General features: G+C 38.6%; 1 protein-coding gene and 1 pseudogene across 1 annotated transcript in view; one reads left to right on the top strand and one right to left on the bottom strand.

The window, feature by feature from the left end:
• LOC139724482 (myotubularin-related protein 13-like) overlaps nt 1-14202 on the bottom strand; it is a 55367-nt gene extending 41165 nt beyond the window's left edge. Inside the window, exon 1 of the mRNA XM_071635615.1 lies at nt 14059-14202. Within this exon, the coding sequence (XP_071491716.1) occupies nt 14059-14119 (61 nt within the window). The 5' untranslated portion in view covers nt 14120-14202. The remainder of the gene's footprint in view (nt 1-14058) is intronic.
• A 5949-nt stretch (nt 14203-20151) lies between these two features.
• Nucleotides 20152-20997, top strand: part of LOC139724480 (uncharacterized) — a 42408-nt pseudogene continuing 41562 nt past the window's right edge.

The following is a 20997-nucleotide window of genomic DNA, read 5'->3' as shown; positions in this document are numbered from 1 at the left end:
CCTTTCACCTGGTTTGATGATGACATGCGGTGGAAATGCTTCTCGGCTCACATGTTATCGTTCGGTGGGCATTGTAACGAGAAAGAACCTTTGTATTTCAGTAAATGTCAAATAATGCTCATTAGGGCCCTGTGCCGTGACATGATTAATTGCTTGGAGGTCACTGGGGCCGCATAGAACTTTCCGCTGCCTTCACAACGTCACCCAATGGCATGCGGATGACAGGGGAGCATGTATTGAGGGCAGCATTCTTCTCATTACATTCAACTAGCACCAAGCTATGGTACATTGACAGCCACTGGCTGTGTGTACAACATAAAGGTTATGGACACACTTTGCATGATATCGCAGCTCTGCAAGAAGCGCTTTGATGTGAAACTCAACAGAATCGCGCACACACTGAAGAAGTCATTTCTTTTCAGGGCGAGTGCGGGGGGGGGGGGGGGGGGCAATATACAAATGTATGATCTCACACCAAAATAATTGCTTGAATAAAATTACAAGGAAATTAAAAAAAAAATAAAAAAATGGCAAATCATCTCAATTGGGAAAGTACAACATTGCGTTCCAGAGCATCAGATATCACTAATCTATTTGAAAGTATGTTGTAAACCAATTGTACAATGTACATGTAGGTTGAATGTCCAGCGTAGTAAGCAAAACACGATACCACTACCAACACTTCAATTTTTTTACATCGTACGTTTCAAATTCTTTACAAAAGACTCTGTCTTTCAATGATGATACACTGTAAATAATACAGTGGACACAGACACACACACACCAGCAACCACCACTGGAATGGCAACACACCTCTGAAAATGATCCAAAGACTGTAAATGACATTGAGTTGTATCACTATCCCTTAAAGGGATCGTATAGTTTTGGTTGAGACCTAATTTCAGGTTTCTAACATTTTGGGGGGAGATAATGAGAAAACTCTTATGAAATATGGAAGAGCAAGTAATTCCATGAGGAATTCAACGTTTATTTGATGAAAATTGGTTTTGAAACGGCTGAGATATCCAAAACAGAGCGATTCTAATATATAGTGTAGGACCCACACTTTTTTACGATCGCTTTGTTTTACTTTGTTTTTGGATGTTTCAGTCATTCCAAACCCGATTTTTATCAAATAAACTTTGAATTCCTCTTAGAATGGTATGCTCTGTACTAGTGTTTTTTTTTTGGTATCTTGCAAAAAGTTAAAAGCCCAATTCTCATCTTTACCAATACTGTACCATCCCTTTAAAAGCAGACAAGGACGAGGCACAGGGATAGCATGTCCGCCATTACACTGATTAGGCTTCTCCACAGCTGTGTGTGGAGTATCTTGTCACTGATACAGCCAGCCAGCCAGTCAGCACAAGCCTAGTTCACCAATCCAATTCAAGTGGCCAAAACGAAAATCATCTCTGCACCAGTCTTGACTCCGTTCAGCCACCTTCTAGCATTACAACATTTGTAGTTTCATTTCTAGACATGTAAATTGTATTTTCCTCATTCAATCGGCCTAAAACGGACAAGGCAATCTGGTCTACATTGTGTGTACACAAGAAGTATGAAACCACCACAGAAGTTTAAATCACACACTACAATGTAAGTTCAAATATCCCCATAAATATCTCTCTGCATTATTGCAAGCTTGTACACTGTATTATATTAACCCCCAATTTGCCCCCAAATTGCTTTTAGTATGCCACTGTATCTAGATTCATAGACACTCTCGATCATCAGACTGAGCAATAAGAGTGACAGTCCACAGCTCTAGATGTATTCATTTCAAGCTATAAAGCACATCAGCCTGCCAGTAGAGAACCACCATCTCATTTTTCTCCCGAAGTCAATCATGTTAGATTTTCACACATCAAAATCCTGATTACCCCTCACTGACCAGCTTTCAGCAGTATATACTGTAACTATGATATAATGCCTCCTGCACAAAGGGTGGTGTTGCCTAGCAACAACACTGCAGGCTAAACAATCTCTTGACTTTTCAAGACTACAGTGTACACGAGAGATGGTTTTCAAATATATATGCAATGTTATCATTGGCTTCTCACAGGGTTTGGAACTAGAAAATAATCAATGGATTTGAAATGCCTGGCTTATATTGGAATCGAACAGTGTTTCAGTGAGTTTAATGAATTCCTTTAATGCAGTGTAATAATACAATTTCCCAATCTAATGATGGTGCCTTTAATTGCGGCCTTGACAGTTTGATTTACATAAGCTTCTCCAGTCAAGCAAACACTGCACTGCTAATGGAGTCCTGCGCACCACGCACATAACAGTGCAAACTACATTGCCGCTGCCGTGCCTACATGTGTGTGATGGCAAGGCACATCATCAGCTTCCTTATTTTTGAATAGTGGGTTCTGCTTCCCAGGAAAAATATTTTACCACCAGGATATAAACTGTTTGCGTGCTTGAGTGCCAAATGGCACAAAAAACCCTCATAAAATAGCACTACTTGCACACACTATTTGGAACAAATGTCCCTGATACAGACATGGCTAGATTACCACTTCATACAGGGATCACTTTCAATGGAGCAGTTAATTACAACATAGAGCTTAGGGCCTCCCCCACACAAAAGGTGTTAAGCACCACGCCAGTATATCAATGCAAGGGGGATTAATGCAATTAGCAGCTCACAGGGTGTAATGAAACCCACTGTCTTCACCACTGGGTAATCTATTACTGGGGCTTTTGAAGTGCTCCAGTGACTAATGGCATTGTTGTGAATGTATTCATCTACCAACTTCCTTCAACATCCTAGCCAGTAGCTTTATTATAGATCAGATTTCAAAGTGTGCAGTTGCACAATGCAGGATGGGATTTAATAGTTGCTACAAGCAGCAATGCCTTTAACCCGTTGAGGACGAGTCCCGAGTATACTCAGGCTGGTGTCTATGGGAAATGCGTGTTGTAGCAAAATCAGTCCATCCTCAACGGGTTAAACTTGAGTGTCATCCCTCAACCAAATGCTGTGGACCTCCAGTGGAACTTGATTGCTTTTGCCTTGTACAACATTGTAGCTCTTCAGCAGAAAGAGTGGTATCTGTTTGTTTATTAGAAGTACATGATCTTGTGTTTTCCTGAGAAATCATCACTTTTTAATGCATCAAATCCTGTGCCCTTTCTCTCCCTCCTGGGACTTTGAAGTTCCTGCCAACTTACACTTTGTATGGTGTAGGCCTAATGAGTTGCCCAACAGTCCCAAATAGACCAATGTTGTACATGCTTGAACCAATATTCTGTGCCCCTTTACAGGTACTGTTTACCATTAGGAGCAGTGATTTAGAAATATTCGAGTAATCACACCTGATGTACATATGTGTAGGTCAATTGTATCACAAAACACCCTACCATATAACAATTTTTCAATAAAGCCTGAAATAAAGGAGATATCACCATTTTTCTTACTAAACCATAACTGTAAATGGTTTAGTCTAGAAACAATTTTATTATAACTATTGTTCATATTTTGTATATTTGATATTTGATAATATATAACATTGATTATACTGTGGCTGATTAACTTTTTTACACTGGTTGTTGCTATCCCTAACTAACATAGAACTACAGTTCTGTATTTTGAATCACTAAAGCTCAGTTTTTTATTCATCTGCAAATGGTATAAAACAATGCCTTTAAAATACAAGGATTATCCAGGGTAACACCAGAGCTTCTTATCTCAGTCTGAGATTGGCCTGACCTACTGTACACTTTGTACATGGACAAACAACTAAAGTAGAGGAAACTGTTTAGACAGGTGCACAACCATTTAATAGAATTATCAGAGAGAAAAGACATGGTTCTTTCATTATACTTTTCAAATGGTTACCAGTGATTAATACTTTTTTATGCACTCAGCTTTGATACAGAGACCTGTCTATTCCAGCCAGATTATAGATGTTGAAGGTAACAAAAACGCAGTTTGGTACATTTTGTACATGGTTACTCATTAGGGCTAAATGTCTGACATCGATGACAGAGTAAATGGGTCTGTCCAGGGAAATCCAAATATCATTACTAATATCAAAATCTCTCGTAAGATATGCCTTTGAGCTTTTGATGCAAAGTGAGTCTACAACTGAAATGGCTACTCGATAGGTGATCTACACATTGCAAATCATTTATTAAAAACACAAAGGAAAAGGGGAACCAAGCAAACTAATATATATCAATGATTTGGAAGCCATTTGGGCAGAAGTATTGTATTACACAACAGAGAGAAAAATAACTGGTTGATATGGAAATACAATGTACAATGTACCTATACACTGTATTGCTTCCCAAAACTCAAGAAAAGCTCTGGGTCACATGAGAGAGCGACAATAAACACGCGATCATTTAATTTTCATACTGGTAGGACCCTACATATATGTTACAGTATGCTATATCCTTCTTTGGTGGACAATTCATCCTCACATGCAGAGCTACATTGTCTTGTTCGTAAATGTCTTTTTGGAGAGCTCTATTATAGACATTCATCTGATGTGTGCACTATATAGTGTAGCTGATAAGCGGGAGGAGGGGGGGGGGGAGGGGGGGGGGGAGCACTCCCGAACCGCATTCAAATAGAGCCATCACCAGAGCATGTCCTTGATTAACTAATCATATCTGAGTCGCGCATACTCTACAGCTGCTGCTGCCACTGGCAACTAATGTACTGCTTGTACTTGGCATAGTAAACAGGGGCTTTGTGCTACCTCTCAATATCCATTGGACCCTCTCGATAACAACAGAACACCAAAGTCCTTTTCTGCAAACTAACCACATATCTGCAAATAGATACTTTCATGGTCACCCATACCTAACGCTTTTGTCTAAACATAGAATCTTTCAACTCCAGACAAAGTATAAAAGCTTCTGCTGTTCACTTCACATTAAAAAAAGTCAGTTACATCAGTTACATCAAAATATCAGTTCTTTTTTTATTTAATTTTTCACAGCAGTAAAATGTACGGGCAAAATTCAACATGAAAACAAGAGATTATCAAAGCAGAGGAATGATAACGTACTCTGCTCAATCATCAGTATCAATTGTCTCCCTCTGTACAAATGTATTGTAAGATCACAAGTGTTATTTTGTTAAAATGTAGACCAGCAGTTGCAACCTTTATACAACTCTATCCATTTGTACAGAGACAGAGAGACTACTGAGAAAAATCACAGCACAAAATTCAACATCTTTGTACAATATTATGAAAAGTCTCTTCATTGGTATGATCAACCTGCTTTAAAAGAGAGAGAAAGAAACCTTTGGGAGAGGCTTCTTTGATTCAAGCACTGACTGGATGAAAATGAAGTGACAGAAAAAAACTTTGGAAAATTAGTGAAGTCTCAACAACCTCAGACTTTCAGTGACTTTCAACTGCTTTGTTTCAGTAACTTGTTATACTTGAAATAAATGCATGTAGAGCACACTTTGGAAGGTTGGATTCCCCTTTAACCCCTACAGAGTTGTCGCTCGTTGAGATATCGTTATACATTTCTCCCGCAGGCTGTAATTACTTAACTGACAGCTAGATCGATTGCAGTCGGGGTCTCAGATCCCCAGTTGGGGGGTGGGGGCTCAGGAAAAAAGAACCCCTCAAAATTCTTCCAGCTTCATGATTGATCCCAAGAAAATCATGCCAGTCCCAATACAAGAAACAGCAGCCATAGCCTGTAAAACATTGCCATTTATGGCAAGAGATGGAACTCCACCCCCCCCCCCCCCCCCACACACACACATGCTTCCCACTTCATGATTAAAATCAATTCGGTAGCAAGTGCAGGAATGTTTAAATGACATCAGTTTTAATAGCCCAGGTGGGGGAATTCGGAATTTATGTCATAGCCACAGCAAATGTATTTATGTGCAATGTATTGATGTGGTATTTTTCAGATGCATGCTGTTGAAGAAATGTTTGCAAACAAATCAAAAAACTATGGCTGATTTTATCATACAAGTTTAAAGGAACATAAAGTGTACATGTACTATTGACCCTCAGTGAGCAATCCCAACTTTAAATGCTTCCCGATTTGATCATTCCTGGACGCTGTACATAATGACTATTCTAGTACACTCAAAAATTGGCTTTTTGTTATCACAATGTGCCATAAAACTCCCATTTTTCATTCGACTAAATGTCTGTAGAGGCATTTATTTCATCCTGTCAGTGGTCTACTCATCACTTGTAGTGCTCTTGAGCGACGTTTATGGTGGCTCGTCATGTCATTGACACAGGTCCCATGATAGAGAGAGCATTTTGAAGGAAATGTCACTGACACGGAGGTCACATGACACAGAGGTCACATGACACGGTTCAGAGCAGCAATCAAATTATTTGTCATCCCTGTCACATTCTCTCGGTTTGCCTCTCCAACGGGAGAGGAAACTGAAACCCAGAAACGTCGCCCCTGCAATTGGGAAGTAATTACACCCTGCTGCTTGGTTCAATGGAAAGACATTTGTAATGTGCACTGTCACCCTGCACAAGGGTGTTGAACTGATCAACCTACCCAATTTTCACTCAAACTTAAACACTTACAATATATAACATTGCATGCGCAGGTTCACCTTTGTCACAGTTATCAATGTATGAAAAAAAAAAAAAAAAAAGCTTAGAGAGGTTCTCTGGCATGATACTTTTTTTTTTTTCCTTTTTTTTTTTGTGCATACAGCCTCAGACTACCGTACCCATGTTTAGCACATTCAGGACTGACAATATCACTATTATATACAGTGTACATCCAGTATAACCAAGGCTCCTTGGTATAACCCTGGTTTTTGAGCTAGCACATTGTACATTTCACACATAAAGTGTTCATGTGTATACTGTGTATCAGTTGCATATTGTATGCTGATAATAGCTGAGGAATCTCATCCTATTGTAGCATTCAATTGTCAAGAGAAAAATAGGGTGCTATAACAGTGTAGTACAAAGTACAAACCCACCTTTGTATTTACCTACAATTCATCTATTTGCCACAATGACGGGTGACTAAAACTCACAGAGGGGCACCTGTCTGTTAGTTGAAAGTAGAATGACCCTGTCTGAATACAATTTGGGCAAGTGGGAGGAATATAATGCCATGCGATGCTCTCAGAAAATTTTTAGAAGAATTTCTCATTTCAACACAGGACAAATGGACAATGTCCCAGTAACAGTATCAGCAAAAATGCTATGTTATGGAATACACAACTGCTCCTTTTTTGTCTCTCTGTCGCTCTCCTTTTGTGGCTTTTTTTTAAATTTGTTTGTTTGTTTTGTTTTTTGTTGTTGTTTTTTGGCCTCCAATACTCAAGAGGATTCATCAGTCAGGCTATGATGTCAATGGGACCCAGAGTGCAGTCATCCTATGCAGACTTGAGGTACCTGCATATCTATTTTACTGCAGAAATCTGTCCTTCAGTCATACAGATACATTTACATTTGACATTAAAGAGACTGGTCACTATCTTGCTATGGGTGGGACTACAGTAACTGGACATTGATGGCATATATACACTATGTACTCTATCCACAGAACTGCAGGGCTGCCAACCTTGAGTGAGAGTTTGGCGTGAGACACTGCGAGGGAGCGGAGCGACCTTCTGGCTAGCGCCTGGCGGCCTGCTGTGCGGCCGTACGTACGTATGTTCGTACGTATTACGTACACAGTCAGTGTATGCAAAGCGATGTAAAGCACACGTCATAGCCATACACTCAATGTACTGTAATTTGCCAAAAGTACAAGCTACGCTCACGTGGTATAGGTAGAAACCAATCGTAATCCAATAGCTCGTCTTTGCGCGCGAACCAAAAACGATTATTATTGGTTAAGCTTTACACCCACGCGGGAAAATCTCGAAATTTTGGGCATGGGCATATCGATATATTTGGAATATCAGAGAATTTAGAGATATATTTATTTTTGTAGTCATGTACATTCCATTTTGGGGGTTTAGCCGGAGATTTCGTTTATCAGAGTGAGACTGTCAAAATTGGTTGAATTGCGTGAGTCTCACGCTCAATGCGTGAGAGTTGGCAGCCCTGGAACTGTAGCTGTACATGTATACAGTTGTATTTGTCAGTTTTGATGAAAAGTAATCACGCAACAGAACATTATATAATCATATAACTGTAAGATCTGCATGTTCAGTGATCTTATCCAACACGTACAATCCAAAATCAATGCTACATTGTACAAAGGCTTTTAAAATGCCTGTCATAATTGTTATTCTTTGCCCGCAAATGATCGACATTCATAATTTAAATGTCTCCATGAGAAATGCCTCGTACAATGTACAATGTACATCATGTATGTGTCTATAAACCTCCCAAAAGTATGGTGTACCACTGAAAGAATGTAGTCTATCTTGTCGAGTAAGGGCTTCCACTCAGATGAGTAAGAGGCCACTTTTTACAACTATGGGAAATACATTGTACTGTGACAGTAAGAAATTACTTGAGCAAAAATATCCTCTTTTACAGTAGATTGCTTGATTTGAACTACCGCTATGACATAGCAGTTGGAACCAAGTGACTACTTCAATGTTTCATGTGTAGCCTTGGCCGCAGAGAGGAATCAAGATATTGAGGGATGAATAAATGTGATTTTGATAAAATAATAAAATTTCTCTGTGCAGTCAGCTTCTCCACTGCAAATCATGACACCAAAGTTACACAGAAAGTTAGAAACAATTCAAACTTTGGTCTGCATTTTTTTTTTTCTGGGTAAGATTTATGCCTACTTTTTTCTTCTGAACTTTCTTTTTTCAGTATTGCCTAGCAACTGTCTAAATTTTTGCTAATGTCATCATCTTTCACTGCCAGAGTGAATGATCCTCAAGTTCACCTCGCCTTCTTCATTCGCCATTCTCTGCCAGTGTAATAGACTTCATGTATAGCACTGCACCGCACACAGTAGGTGTAGGAGTGTCAGACTCTGGACTGCACTAGTCCAGAGTGAGTATGAATTCCGCCTAGTAAAGTGTGTGTATCCCAACTCCACCAATACTGGAACAGTCTTCACTGTTGTACATGTCTTTCTTGACCTGGTCAGATCATCACCTACAGCTCAGCTCACACTTGACCCTCACACCCACAACCGTTATGGTGACCGAACTTTCTCCGTTCATGCCCCCCTTCTTTGGAACAACGTCCCTATTCATATTCAGTCATCCACCTCCATTTTCAAAAAGAAACTCAAAACCCATTTATTTCTAGAACAGAACTGATGATTATGTATAGTTGATTATTTGTATTCAAAAGCTGATTTTATGTTTGTTTGTTTTGACAATTGTAAAGTGCTCTGAAGCATGTTGTACATAAAGCACTATTTCATATTCTTATTATCATACACTGCATTTGTATTGGCACTGGTAATGCAAGGCTTAGTATTAGGGTTCACTGAATAAACATACACTGAAGAGGCTACCAGGAGTAGCACACCAGAGATTTTCATCACCTTCATTACAAGGCAACATCACTATTAATTATGTTGCCACACCACTTTACAATGGCGTATGCCTTGTTAGCTTTATGCACGGATGCACACACATGCATGCACATGATACATGGATGCAAACACATGCACACACTCACATTTTTAGGCAAGTGGTAGGGTATGTGGGGACACAAAGTCTTGACTTTAATAACATATAGTCAGTAGACATAGCGGCCTACTATAGACGTTAATAATAGACCTAACATTAGATCTATGTTCTACTCTAGAAGTTCTAACGTCAATTACCGCTTTAGTTGCCACTTCGTGTATAAATTTCCTATGCACTCCCAGGTTGGCGAAGTAACAATAGGCACTGTGTTAGTTCGCCTACAGCGCCCCACATACACATACACACACTTCAATGTAGGATGCATTGTGCATCATCGCGTTTCAAAAACTTTGTTAATCTGCCACCTGAAATCCATTCGAAATCAAAAACATTCTCGCATTAAAAATGGTTTTGTCACCTATTAGGCCAAGTAAAAAAAGAAACCAGTTTCTCGTCCTCGCGCGCATCGATTTTGGCCGCCGCATCGATTTTTTTACTATTTACTATTTTCAAAATGGCGCTAAAAATACCAAGAAATTCATAATTCTCGTCCCAGCCCGCTCCCCGCCCGCATCGATTTTAAGTTGCCGCATTGACTTTTTTGATATTTACTATTTTTTTCGGCCGCCGAAAAAAAATCGACAATTCACCTTCCAATCGTGATGTCTCATTTCTGATAAATTACGCCTTGCGTCCTCTAAAAATACTTAGCTGTAGTACAGCTGTAGCTTCTGTAGTGCGTATAAATAACGCATGCATTTCACACTGCGAGCTCGGCAAGAAGGAATGATGACCCACAAAGCATGCAGTCGAACTGTAGTTGTATGCGCGGGCGGGCCTGGGCTGTGATGTACAGCGCACTCGGTACGTCATTTAATGAATGCTATAGCGGCAACATTTTTTTGCAAACAATCGCTGATATTCCACGCATAATTCGCGCATAGTTCGTATTTTTCCGCGTTTCTCATATTTTAAGCGGATGAATTGTACTGTACAAATGCTTGTGAGGATTGTATCGAGTTTGTATACATGTTCATGTCATTGTTACTATGTGCAGGTGTACGTGTATGCAGTGTCGGAAGGTACGGTGCCAGCGCAGTGGCCGTGTACGTGCCGCACCGTATATTGGCAAAGTGTGAGTGTACCTGCCTGTAGCTAGCTGTCCAGGGTCCCCATCCCCTGGGTCCCGTTGCATAAAACTTTTTTAGCAACCTTAAAAAATTCAGGTTGAGATTTGCCCAACCTGAATTTTTTAAGGTTGCTAACCTAAGAATGTAAAATCCTTTGCATAAAAACTCTGGTTGGGAGCTTCCAACCGGAATTTTGTGATTTCAACCGGAAAAAAATCCGGTTGGAGTTTTATGCAACGGGCCCATGATGGTCTGTCAGCTGTCTGCACGCAAGCATCGCATGAACACATTCGAATGTGTAGAGGCCCGTACACTCTGCTTTGTAACGTTGTATCTGACGGCGATGTATTGTTCTATTTTGAAGAGAAAATGAATGCGCTTTTCCAGCAAATGTAGAATTATTAAATGGGTGTATCTACAAAATAAATAACTTTTCCACGGATTCTAGTTTGTCTCGTATTTCTGCGGGATACTTTTCTTTACAACGTAAATTCACGTGTGCTATACAGGGGAAACGAACACTGCTATAACGAGATATCGGTTATTTTCGGGAAATTTTCCCGGTCCCAAATTTCCTTCCACACAAGTCTATGTAAAATGCTACTCCTATAGCGAGATCGGCTATAACGAAATAATTGCTATAACGAGATAAATTTTGTGATTTCCAAACAAAGAAAAACATAGCCATCAATCAAACCTGATATAGCGAGGTAAAGCAAAATGTCTTCGGGTAAAGCTTTACTTCGCCTGTGCTATCACGGTCCGAGATTGTAAAGCTCGACGCGCCAAAAACTGTCTTGTACACACACATTTTCTTCAGTTCACTCTACAGCTAGCACCGCCTGTACGTTGTACGTGTGTGTGTGTGCGCACTGATACATGCAGAAAATGTGGTGGGACGGCCGTATACAATCATGACATCATCATGACGTTTAGCAAGTGTGAGGCAATCTGATGCTGTGATTGGCTTTCTACGTAGGGAATTCCCCATCTACACACACAAATGCAGTCATTATGTACATACAGAATGTGTCACACACACACACAGCATTGTGCAGACCATTAGTCAAGCTTCCCACACACAACACCCAAACCATAACCACATACCAATCCACAGACGATCTTCACACAATCGCAAGCTATACAGTATAGATTTACAAATTCAAACATCTATTCTACAATTAATATATAAGAAAAACATTTTTGATATCGGATTTCATTGGCGAAAAAACATCTTCTTACCCATAAAGGTGAGTAATTACCTCACACACATTACCAAGTTATCAGTATTGATTGAAAGATGATGGGTAGTCCCACGTGTGCAAATTAATGTCTTTATGTTATGCCTTCTTTTATGCCTACTGATATAACGAGATATCGGCTATAACGAGGAAAACGATTCCGTCTCGACCATGATCGTTCGACATCGAGTTCTCACTGTACAATCATTCATCATCCAAATGATGAGAGATTGTCAAATGTCTTTTTAGAACATGAAGAAACATCTTTAAATGTTTAATGCTATAATGCCATAAATCAGTATCATTTTGACATCCATCTGCAATTGTACAAGCCAGTTTCCAGTTGAATGTGCTACAACTGTACTGTGAAGAAATGCATATGTACATACCAGCTGTGTGGACACAAAAAGTCACAAACACCAATAATAAATAAAGCAGTGTTTTGAATATCATGGAATCTATTTCAGTCGTACATTTGTTGAAAGACATATTTTATACCTGCTTCAATTAATAGCACAATTCATCAGAATTGCAAGTACACTGGTATCAGAAATGCCATTACAACACTAAATACCAGTATTAAGATGGTCATTTTCCCTTGACATCTGTAGTGGAAAGAAAAAGCAAATGTATTTCTGCATGCATGAAGTTTCATTTCATGTAGGCCTATGGTACATATATCTAATTGTTTGAAAATGCACAGAGTGCAAGCAAGACATAACACTAATTGGGACCTGGTCTCTCATAACACAGCTACCAGAGTGATATTTCATTTCATAAATTGGATATGGAATATAGTAAAGCCCTCTCCCGTTACCTTTCTCAGAATTATCGAACGAGAAACACATATTACTTTCATTTTGACAATCCTCGAAAAAATAGTAAGATATCAAATAATAAGGACCTCCCTCATCGCCTTGCTCAAAAAACCCGGACGAGAAACTACTTTCTTTTTTTACTTGGCCTTACATATATGCGATATGGTAAAATACATTTGGATTACAATTATTTGTGTTTTTATGGAGGAAAAAGTTGAATTTGGAATGTCTTTTGAGAGCAATGAAAATCATCCCAGCTGATCTCCGATCGCGGCGCGTGTTACATGCGATGTGAATGTCTGGCAACTTTAGGTAGTGGTTTGTTAAAGGATAGGCAGCCTAAAGGATATTATTCAGTAGGGTATGAAACCTGCAGAGAGCTCTGCAGGTTTCTATCCCAGTTCGGGAAACCCACTCACAAGGGGGGCCCCTCCTTATAAGTAACCCGACTGAGTATGCTCAGTCGCCACGTCTGCACTCAAGCATTGCCGCGCCCCCGCGCCTGGCGACACTCACGCCAGTAATCGCTCGCATTTCAGCATTCGCATGGGTCGTTTGACATCGCATTTAAATCCATGATTTTAATGATGCCTCGAACCGATTTTGCTCAAATTTCGTGAGTAACTAGGAAACTTGTGAAGCTTTATGGACATAATCAAGCGAATTGCCGCAGTCCTTTCATTTTCGCGTTGCATTGCAAAAAGCGTGGAGACTCCTTATAAGGGGTGCCCCGGGGGTTACTTATAAGGGGGACGGGGTTACTTATAAGGGGGACAGGTTACTTATAAGGAGGGGCCCCCCTTGTGAGTGGGTTTCCCGAACTGATCCCCAGTCCTTGTGAGGCTTTGCCCTTGGCCTTGTAATAATGGCCAGGGTCTAACTTCTAAGTTCTATTAATCAAAGTTCTAGTAACATTGAAAGGCACAAATATGATACGGAAGGTGTTACCAGTGCAGTGGAAATGCACAGCCACAGGGCAGGGAGTGGACCTTTACATCTCATTTACAACAATAACTAGGCCTACATCTCTCATCTATCAAGACATCCAGACCGTATAGCGTTACGCGCACAAGCGTGGCCCCAGGTTCGGCCTAGCGGAAGAAGCTGGCCGAAAACATACTGCACACTTGCACCGCCACAAAAGCCGCAGGCGTATAAAAGATTATGGGCTTTCCTACCACACTGTAGTGTAACTGACGCCCATCCGTGCACCGACCGTACCAGCGCTCCGCCGAGCGTATGCACATCACACACACACACACACACCCTTATTTCGCAACCAAAACATTTCCCAGTTAAAATGGCGTTCGTTATGAAGAAGCATGGACACTTACGTTCTTTATCATGGTCATAGCCGACCACAACAAAATAGTCGGCCAGTCGCGACATGTCCATCAGTGATTATTGGTCCAAATTCCAGCTTACATGGCAAAATAATATTTCCCAATTCATTCAGCACAGTGAGCCGCCATATTGAAAATTCCGATCATACTTCAGCATGGAGCGCAGCGTACTGCGCAGAGAAGGGTCATTTCCAATGCAATATCGAGAGCGCTGTGCAAGAGTGATAATGGAATCATACGAAAGTTGCAAGGACAAGACGCTGGATCTGAACTTGGGTGTTTCTTGTACAGTTTTGTTTTTTTTTTTTTTTTTTCTGTTGCACTGTACTTCCCATGATCTATTCGTTCATCGAAATTCCCACAAATGAAATCATTCAACATTTTCATTTGGAGATTCATTCTGATTCACTTTTTTCCCCCTCAATTATTCATCCTTTTCCATTGTCATTCTCGCTTTCTTTCTTTTGATATTCTTTTTTCTCTCTTTTTTATTTTTTCCCTAAAATAAATATTTTCCGTGCTATCCTGCTATCCTTCTAATAAACATATCACTTCATTTTATATCTACTAAGATATTCAATACATTCATTCAGTTATGTATCTAAATGAAATAAAATGACGTGACATGAAAAAAAGTCTTTCCATTCATCCACCTCTGTCGGGCTGCGAGAGCTTGCTATTTCTTCATTTCATTCAGTGATGGTTTCATAGAAAGGATTCCCTCTCCAAAGGTCGAGGAATATCCAGTTGCAGACGAATGCGGTGTATCATTGCAATAATTATTGAAGCAAAGCTGAATTAGTAGGTTTAAAAAGATTTTTACTATTAAAAATAAAGGATGGATTTATTTCAAATATATACAAATCATGAATAATGCAATAACTATATGAACAGTAAAGAATTGATTGACACTTCAAATCCTCTGAAAACACAGTGGAAAATGTTACTATGCAATGAATAATACGGTAAAATCCAGACGCATGCACTGGTATCATCTTTTCTTTCTTTTTTTTCAAAATCTCTTTGCTAACACAAATTCATGGCATTCAAGGAAACATAATAGCTGCTGCACATTCCATTGAAGGGGGTGAGACCTGCAACTGAGAGTGTGGTTTTAAATAAAATGCGTTTATCAAAGTAGAACTACTCTCTAAAAAAAAATCGAGTGAAAATATTCACTCCTAAAAGAGTGAATACAAAAAAGAGTGAATTTAGAGTGAAATTGGAGTGAACTTTGAGTGAAAACGTTCATTTTCACTCGTTTTAGAGTGACCTCAGGGATCACTCCAAAATCTTCGAGTGATCCCTGAGGTCACTCCAAAATGAGTGAAAATGAACATTTTCACTCAAAATTCACTCCAATTTCACTCTAAATTCACTCTTTTTTGTATTCACTCTTTTAAGAGTGAATATTTTCACTCGATTTTTTTAGAGAGTAGCTGTAAAATAGACCGCATTTTATGAAAACAAAGAAGATTGTTTCACAGGAACACCACACGTCTCTGTCAGTCAGGCCTTGAGATAAACTTCTGATTTCTGATTCTGATTCTGATTTTATTTCTGAATTTCTTTTTCATACATAAATGAAATACAAAGTCGATTGAACAAACAAACAAGCTGAGCACAGTATACTATGAATCTGACAGTTAAAACAAATATATGATTAATTCAAATATTCAACTTTTTACCTGACACAATGCAAAATGAAAATAAACAAATAATTTTGTCAGATACATTTATGCAAACATAAATTACAGTATATATCTTGCTCAAAGACAAATTAATTAACTTGGCAATTCTTGAAGTACAGAAATTCAGGAGACCATCATCATAAGCAAGCGTTTGACGAGGACATTGGCCTCAGAAATGATTGTCTAAACAATACAACATTGTAAGAATATAACATATAAGGCACTACTTACTATACTGAGTGGCGATAAAGGAGAAAGGAAGGGAAGAATGCAGCGGTGCAACTTCGCAATAACTATCCGTTAAAAAAAAAAAAAAGAGTCTATAACTCCGTGCTTTGAAAAAAACAAAACAAACCAAAACTGTTATGTTAGTTTTTTTTTCAAATATTATGACAATGAAATCTAACGTTGTGAAAAGTTAGTTATCCTGACATAATTACTTATATCATACTTTTGTGACCTTGTTCAACATACACTCTAAATTCCTTATAGTTAGATTGAAATAGATTGTAGTAAGGGACCAATCCAAGCGTTGGATTGTAGTTTTCAATCTAATAGAGTTAAAATTCAAACTCATTCGATTGAAACTTTCAATTCGATTTGGGATTGGTCCCTGACTACAATCTATTAGATTGACATTCAATCCACGGAATTTAGAGAGTACTGTGCCTTACATAATATAGGTCCCTCACATGCAACAGCCTAATGCGTATGGAAACCCGTGTTGCAATACGTGATATGCGTGGATGTGTTCCTGTATATGAAAGTATATTGTACAGTGTATATCAGTGACTTTATATGTGAATTAGTTTCATTTAAAAATTTGAAACTTGAAAATGGCTGGAGGACATTCTAAAAGCAGGGCCAGCCCCGGCGCAAGAGAGAGAGAGGGGGGGGGGGGGGGGGGGGGCTAAAAAGTGGCAAATAAAATAAAATGCAGTTAAGAAGATTGTTGTTGTTCTTGTTGTTCTTGTTGTTCTTGTTATTGTTGTTGTTGTTGTTGTTGTTGTTGTTGTTGTTGTTGTTGTTGTTGATGATGATTTGCTTGTTAGTCGATGTCGACTTGAAGCAGATGCCAACTGCGAGATCTTTGAATAATGATCAGAAATTATTAATGTTCTGCCATACTCAATCTTGTACATTTATCAGAGAGTTGGAAAGTATTCAATAACGATGATGTCAGAAAAAGGAAATAAGGAAAAAAAAGACTATTTTTCTCCTGCATGCGATATCAATGCGACAAGTCCACGGCCCTGTATAACAGCGGCGGCGGCGGAGTCCGACGTCGGGACACGTCGCGCTGCCGCTGTGTTGAGGAACGATGCACTCGAGAGATGGCGCTGTTCAATGAAGCCCTCCAGAGCCGTACGTCGCTTAATGATGTGTGCAGGACTGGGCACCACATGAGTTTGTTCGCAAAAACCGATAAGTCCATGTTTGCCAAATGGAGATATTTGCGATTAAAGGTCAAGAAAAATAAAGAGAATAATAAGAAAAATTTTGCTTCTTTTGACCATAACTTCAAAAATATACCTTTATATGTAGTAACCAATATATTATTTAAAAGGTATTATTTTGTACTTAATGACAGAGACCGTACTTCAAAATCTTCAGAAATGGACTTATCGTTTTTTGCAAACAAACTCTTATTCTGATGGACCTTGGGTCCGTTTCATGAAATAATCACAAAAGTCTTTACATAAATCTCAGAACGGCCAAAGTCGCTCATGAATGTGTAGCTATAAAAGGCTTTTAAATTCATTTCATGAAGTTTCCCATGAGTGTGTCTTATGAGCGAAAAAGACTTTCATGAAACGGATCCTATATATACCCGCATCTATAATGGTCGGGAAGATCCCGTTGACGCTAAATAGAACCACAAGACAATGTTTGACAATGACAATTCAATGATCAATGATGATGATGATGATGATGATGATGATGATGATGATAACAATAACACTGATAATGACAGTACATGTAATAATAATTATCATCAAGGTCGCGAACACCATTACCACACTTGGCGGGTTATTAATAGTTTTTCTATCCCCGTGTTGTTCAATTATTTGTACATAAGAATGAAAAATATTGTCGTTTTCACGGGGAGAAAGTGAAAATTAAGGTATTAACTTTAAAACGCACCTACATCAAAGATCTCATCATACTCATTGACAAAATCTTTCCTGTAACACCATGCACTCTGGCATTGACACACATCAGAAAATCTTTCGCCGACAAGTGGTTTTTCCCGGGGTGGACGCTAAACTCTCAGTTCATTATCATGACCACCCCTCTCCTGTTTTTTTTTTCTTTAAATTTAAAAACATGTTCCTCTTGTTCTCTTCATTTCCTTCTTCCTTTCCCCAATTCTTCTTCCTCTCCTCCGCACTCCTCTTCCTTCCTTTTTTTTCTTTTTTCTGTCTTCTTTTCTTAACAATTACTTTTTCATCATCATCGTTTATTTCATCGTTCTTATCAGTAATTATCAATCATTACTTTTAGTCATTAATGCTTGCAATTAGTATTCCCTACTTTTCTTCCTCCAGTTATTTTCTGAAATGTGCTCACTTTCCTATTCCTTGTTTGGCATGTTTGGCGGTGTTTTTCTTCTTAACGGCTATTAATATACTGCCATATGAAATATATCTTATTGCTCTCTCTCTCTCTCTCTCTCTCTCTCTCTCTGTTTAATTGGTGTAATCATTAGCCTTTCACTCTTAACTTGAGCAGACAGAACACTAGAAGAATGTAGGCCTACTCTAAAACAATGGCTGTATACACGGACAGAGACTTGAGTCACAAAGTCATGATAAACATTTTATTATCGAAACGGGTCTGTAATGGAGGATTAATTGCGCGTTGTCCTACAATGAATTTTGATAAAAGGGAATATAGTGTTGTTTGAGATGGGGCTTCAAGTTCCCGACTCATTTTTGTGAGATAATAAAAAACTTCTTATATAATGATGAAAGAGCATTCTAAGAAGAATTCAAAGTTTATTTGATGAGAATTGGTTTTGAAATACCCCATGATAAGAATTGGTTTTGAGATACCCCAAAACAAAAGGTCCTAATAAACTTGAGACTCACATTTTATTAGGACCAAGTTTGTTTTTACTTTGTTTTTGAATGTCTGAATTTTCATCAAATAAACTTTGAATTCTTGTTAGAATAATTTGTATGCTCTGTTATCCTGGAAGTGGTTTCTGATTTTTTTTAAAAAAAAAGTTAAAATCTGAATTTCCAATCTCAACCAAAGCTATACTATGACTTGAAATGAGATTTAGTTTACTTCGGGAATGATGTTCTTTTATTTTAAAAGGAATAGATTGGTAAAATAGAAAACATAACTGTCAACTATCGGTCACTATCGGTCACAATTAGTAAAACAAAAAACAAAACAAAACGAAACAAAACAAAACAAAACAAAACAAAAGCAAACAAACAAACAAAACATAAACAAACATAAAGGATAAAATGATGATCTCCACCTAACATGTTCGCATTAAAAGATCAGTCCCTTTATGGGGAGAAATTCATCAACTAAAATAGCTATAGCGTAACTGACCCTGGTTAGTTAAATGATTACATAATCAAATGAGGATGCCGTGGGCAATCAAATGCATGGGATTCATGAGGTTATCTATCAAATACTTTTTACATAATTATAACTGAAAAGTCAAGCCGATCAGTATAGTGCAAATATACCCCACATGGAAACGATTTTCACATTTGGCATTATAGGGTGTAGACCCCTAGTAATTATCGTTGCCTTTAATTTTTAAAGCAAACATGCATCTGTAATTTGAAGTGAGAAAATCTATCTTTCTTATAGAATGGAAACGTATGTTTATACCATACTTGATCATTGACAACTCAGTCGTCATCCAATAAATTAACATCTTTTGAGACAAAGCAATTTCATAATGATCAGTGCGAGTCAAAACGCACTTGTGCACTAAGGATATTCAAACGATGTTGACAATGACACACTTTCGGGTTCTGCTGTTTAGATTGTGTGGATGAAGAATAGAAAATGATCACAAAAACACAAGCAAAAACAAAACGCATGTTATAACCATGTCAAAGTATTATAGGTCTCAACATCATGCATGTCAATGTGTCTGAATGGGATAGACTAGAGCAGGCACTAGACTCAGTGTAGAAGGGGAGGTCCCTGCACATTTTGTTCCGTTGCTATTGCACGGTCGCATGCGTGATGCATGCATAAAAACGTAGAGCAGTCCGTGCAGATAAGTACAAGTGCGGTTTATTTGAATTTACGGAAGTGCCGTAAATTACTGTACAAGTATTAACTGTGTTGATTTGAATTCGATGTTTTCATCTTTCATTTCTTGATTGTGTTGATGTCTGATCAATGTTTATTCACAATGGATCATGAGCGGCTTGTGATTAGGAGCAAAACTCCAGAAGGAGTTCTACGATTCGACGAGTTTGGATTTGCCGTCTTTGCTGATGATCAAGGGGACGTGGAACGGAATCACTGCTACACAAGGCGAGTGGTTATATAATGATTGTAGTCCCACATGCTTGCATTGGAGTTTGCGTAGTGCATGTAGCATGTACATGATGCATTGTAACTACACGCAGCCGCTGTGGCCCGTGCAGCTTCGCACAGCGGTCTGGTCAGGCTAGATGCATTGATGTAAATGTAACGTTACATGTATGTATGTATGTATGTACATATGTATTTCTTATGTTATGTGTAAAGTTTAAAACATTTCACAAAATATCCCTGTAATGATATTTCTATTCGGGAAAGTGGCAAACTCACTTCTATTGTATTTCCTAGTTCATGAACTCTCTAACGCAGGATCTATCTAACGTTACTGTCGTTAGATCATCAGCTGATCATCCAAAGACAGACAGACAAAAAGTAGAATTTATAAAATTTAGGCCTAAAAAAGTCTCTAAATTCACAGTAGGTCTAGAAACTTAAATTAAAGGACAAGTTCACCTTCATAAACATAAGGATTGAGAGAATGTAGCAATATTAGTAGAACACATCAGTGAAAGTTTGAGGAAAATCAGACAATCCGTTCAAAAGTTATGAATTTTTGAAGTTTTTGTGCAGTAACCGCTGGATGAGAAGACTACTGCAGTGTTTGTATAACTTAGATGTCACATGCGTACAACAATATAAGGAAAATATAAAGAGAATTTCACAAAATTCCATCTTTTGAAAAAAGTACACATTCCCCTGACTCGTTACTGAC

Source organism: Diadema antillarum, unplaced genomic scaffold, assembly GCF_040938485.1.
Source record: "Diadema antillarum isolate AM-2024a unplaced genomic scaffold, OU_Dant_1.0 scf00000216, whole genome shotgun sequence".
Lineage (NCBI taxonomy): Eukaryota > Metazoa > Echinodermata > Echinoidea > Diadematoida > Diadematidae > Diadema > Diadema antillarum.
The sequence above is the reverse complement of the archived record's forward strand: the minus strand, read 5'-3'. Positions and strand labels throughout refer to the sequence as shown.